At 38.3% G+C, this 4417-nt stretch overlaps 1 protein-coding gene across 1 annotated transcript in view; it reads right to left on the reverse strand.

The window, feature by feature from the left end:
- SNTA1 (syntrophin alpha 1) overlaps positions 1 to 4417 on the reverse strand; it is a gene marked incomplete in the record, with an annotated part of 37643 nt that overhangs the window by 3705 nt on the left and 29521 nt on the right. Inside the window, 1 exon segment of the mRNA XM_072403674.1 lies at positions 2717 to 2913. Coding sequence (XP_072259775.1) covers positions 2717 to 2913 — 197 coding nt within the window.

Genomic DNA, 4417 nt, shown 5'->3' on the forward strand with positions numbered 1-4417 from the left:
TATGTCCTTTTTGTGATCTGGTGCCCAAAACTGGACTGCATATTCCAGATGTGGTCTGACCAATGCTTTGTACAGAGGCAGGATTATGTCTCCATCTCTGCAGTCTATTCCTCTTTTTATACAAGAAAGTACTTTACTAGCTTTAGATATTGCAGCTTGGAATTGCATGCTGTTATAAAGTTTATGATCTACCAGAACCCCCAGATCCTTTTCCATTTCTGACTCCCCCAAATGTATTCCCCCTAGACTGTATGAAGCATGCATGTTGTTAGCCCTCAAGTTCATAACTTAATATTTATCTATAATAAATCTCATTTGCCACTTGGCTGCCCAATCAAACAGTACATCCAGGTCTGCTTGTAGATTATAGACATCATGTATGGATCTAATTCCATTACATAGTTTGGTGTCATCTGCAAACACAGAAATCCCAAACTCTAAATTATTTATAAAGATGTTAAACAGTCAAGGTCTTAACACTGAACCCTGGGGTACACCACTAATAACCTTAGACTAGAGTATGAATCATTAATCACTTCTCTCTGGATGCAGTCTTTGTGACTCATTTAAGGCAGTGACATTGCTATTATGAATCTGGACTTGAGCCCTGCCATTTCCTTTGTGAACACAGAGCTAAAAAAAAGTGTTTAGTAAATCCGCCTTTTCTTTATCTCCAGTTACCAACCCAGCGACATAAACAAGTAAATTTGTTTGACAACTTCGGTCCTTCTTGAAGCCATGACACCAAACTATGGACATTAAACTTACCGGTCTGTAGTTTTTCTTTGGTAATGACTATGCTCCCTTTTTTATGATAGGAGCCACATTGGCCTTACGCCAATCCATTTGTACCTTGCCAGGGATTAAACAAATCTCTAAAAACTAGAAACAATGGCTTTGAAATAACTGAGCTCAGCTCTTTGAGGACACATGGATGTAATCCATCAGGTTCTGGTCCGTTGTCAACCTTTATTTTGCCCAACTGTTTATAAGTCATATCAATTTTGAGCCATTGTGACTAATTTAAGGCAGTGACATTGCTATTCCGAATTTGAACTTGAGCTCTGCCTATGTTATTTGTGTACACAGAGCTAAAAAAAAGTGTTTAGTAAATCCCCCTTTTTTTATCCCTAGTTACCTACCAAGAGACATTTTTTAAGGGGCTCTGATCTGATCTTTTTGCTAATAATATTTTTCTTAAAAATTTTGAGGGGTTTGCCTTACTTTCCTTTGCAATCTGTCTTTCATTTTGAAGTTTTGCACATTTTGTCTCCTTTTTACATCTATTGTTATATTCTTTATAGTGTTCAAATGATCAAGTTGATTCTTTATTTTTTTATATATTTTTGGAACTGCCCTTTTCTTGTTCTTTATGGCTTTTTTAACTTTTGCTGTGAGCCACATAAGGTTTAATTTTAACCTCTTAAACTTATTACCCATTGGAATATACTTTTTAGTGTGCTTGTGTAGAACAGACTTGAAACATTCCCATTTCTAGTCTGCGCTCTTTGAGGACAATATTGTCTCCCACAGAGAGCCGTTCTTAAAATTAGAAAAGCTCTCAAAGTTGAATGTTTTTATCTTTCCTGTTTTTGCTTCCTGTTTACAGCTTAACATTAAATGAAATCATATCATGGTCATCAATACGTTTTGATATGCTCATTTGTTATAAGCTCTGAATTGTTAGAAAGAACTAGGTCCCGCTGAGTATCATTTCTAGCTGGGGCTTCTATAAACTGTACCATAAAATTATCTTGCAGTCAATTCATAAATTTCCTCCCTCTTGCTGTACCTGTAGTACCATTACTCCAGTCAATGTCAGGGTAATTAAACTCTCCCAATAATAAAACATTGCCAGCTTTTGCAGCCTTTTCTATCTGTGCTAGAAATTGTATCTCTATTTCTTCCTTAGCACTGGGGGGTCTATAGTAAACTATAAAAATTAACTGTGTATTATGCATCCCCATATTCAACTCCATCCATAATTGTCTCAACTTCATCACTTGCTTCATCAACAATTTCTTCTTTCACATTCACTTTCAGATCACTTCTCACATACAGACACCACCACCTTTTTGTATGACTCTGTCTTTACGAAAGAGAGTATACCCAGGAATATTGACAGCACAGTCATGTAAAGAAAAAAGCCAGGATTCAGCAACCCCAACTAAGTCATAATGCTCCTCACTATTTAAGGCTTCAAACTCCTCTATTTTGTTTGCTAGACTTCTAGCATTGGTGAACAGGCTCTTTCTGCCACCTTATTTGACTGTCCCACCCCCCTCTGTCCTAGTTTAAATATCCCTCCACCATTTCCCTAAATCTTCCCCCTAGCACAGCAGACCCCTTCCATTTAGATGCAAACCATCCCTGGCATACAGGTTGTACCCAATTAAAATGTCAGCCCAGTGCTCTAAGAACCCACACCCTTCTCTATTACAGCAGGACTTAAGCCATGCATTTAGCCTAACTGCCTTTCCTGTGTTGCCCATGGCACAGGAAACTTATACAAAATATTTGGAAAGTATGGCAGATGGGGAACACAAGCAAAGCACAAACTTACTTTTTTTGAGTCCTCCTTTAAATGCCTATTATGGGAAATGTACAATTTTACTATAAATACAGAATGGGTGGATGAATATTTTAGAACTGTTTATTGGATCTCCATTACACAAACATTTAAGATACTGTTTTTTTTTAGTTGCAGTTATCTCACCTGTGGTCACTTCTTGAATAAGCTCAGCTGCATTGTGGCATCCATCTACTAATGCCCGGGTCCATTCTGCCAGCTCTCTGGGCGTTGTGACACTAAACAAGTACGTTTCCACCCCCTTCTGCGTGCCAGAACGAAGAGCAAAGGCCAATTCAGTGTCATATAGCGATGAACTCTTTGGGGGTCCAGAATGAACAAGCCTATGAAGAATGGCATAAAAATCACAGAAATTGAACACTAAAACATGTCTTTTGATAAATTATTGAACTCGAAGCACACAGGTAAATACATGAACAAAGCACACACATAGGGGACGTTTTACTATTTTGCCCCCTCGAGCAGCTACCTTAAGCCCCCCTCCTTCCCAACTGCCTTGAAGGAAGGTTCTTATGGCTATGTTCAGACTGGTGATGAGATTGCAGTGTGGATACTATGCCAGGGAACCACTGCCTCGGGCAAGAAAGAAAGAAAAAGAGAGAGAAAGAAAGAAAGAAAGAAAGAAAGAAAGAAAGAGAGAGAGAGAGAAAGAAAGAAAGAAAGAAAGAAAGAAAGAAAGAAAGAAAGAAAGAAAGAAAGAAAGAAAGAAAGAAAGAGAGAGAGAGAGAAAGAAAGAAAGAAAGAAAGAAAGAAAGAAAGAAAGAAAGAAGAAGAAAAAGAGAGGGAGAGACAGGGGGGAGAAAGAGAGATAAAGAGGCAGACAGAAAGAAACAGGGAGAAAGAAAGCGGGTGAAGAGGGAGAGAGAGAAAAATAGAGAAAAGGGGAATGAGCTTACCTACCGGTGATCATCTAGAGGACATCCCAGAAGGCTCCCTCCCACAGATCATCCATGCTGTACTGTTCTGGCAAGTACCTACTTAGGGCAGGGCAGAATATCTACTTTTTCTTTGAAGCAGTTAAGTATGACTTGTAGTTCTCCTCACCCCACGCCCAGCCTGTGACTGGACAGTGAAAGGGGAAGCATAACAGTTATTATCTCATCTTTCTATCACTCTGTCCTCTCCTCTTCTCAGCGTGCACCTTACACTGCAGCAAAGCTCACTGGCTTCAGTGTAAAGTACATGTACTTTATATGTAATACGAAGTCCTACCTAAGCTAACCATTTTTTTTGTATCTAACCAAGCAGGTACTTGGGTTGCATTGTTGTTGGTAGATATAAATCAGATTGTACAGTCAGATAATATTATGAATGGTACACTTTTGACTTACAGGGGCTATTACATTGATGGTAAAACCTACAAAACTATGAAGAACACTTCTTGCTATAATGCCGTTTTATGTATGACCCCTAAAACTACACTGTTAAAAATAAATAAATATGGTATGTCTCTCTCTTTTTTTAACAGAATCTTTCGAATTTGATGATAATGTCAGATACCTAAATCCCTGCCCTGTGCTGTGGCTCCATCTAATTTGCAGTTACAAAACATGGAACCATGGCTCAAAGCAGGGGACGCAGACATTTCCTGAAGTGTCAAATGCTGAACATTTCCATTAAGGCTGCAGCTTTTCTGTGGATTAGAGAAATGAACCACTGCATAAATAATATTAGTACCTTCTTTTTTGACCACAACATTGTTACTTTAATATGAGCAGTGCTTGCCTTCACCTGCAGATATTTCTGTTGTGTGTTCTTATAAAGTATTATGCCAATATCGCTGTTTAAAAATGTAAAGCATTATTACAGCAAATGGAAAAAAATGGG

This window comes from Pyxicephalus adspersus, chromosome 3 (assembly GCF_032062135.1).
Source record: "Pyxicephalus adspersus chromosome 3, UCB_Pads_2.0, whole genome shotgun sequence".
Classification (NCBI taxonomy): domain Eukaryota; kingdom Metazoa; phylum Chordata; class Amphibia; order Anura; family Pyxicephalidae; genus Pyxicephalus; species Pyxicephalus adspersus.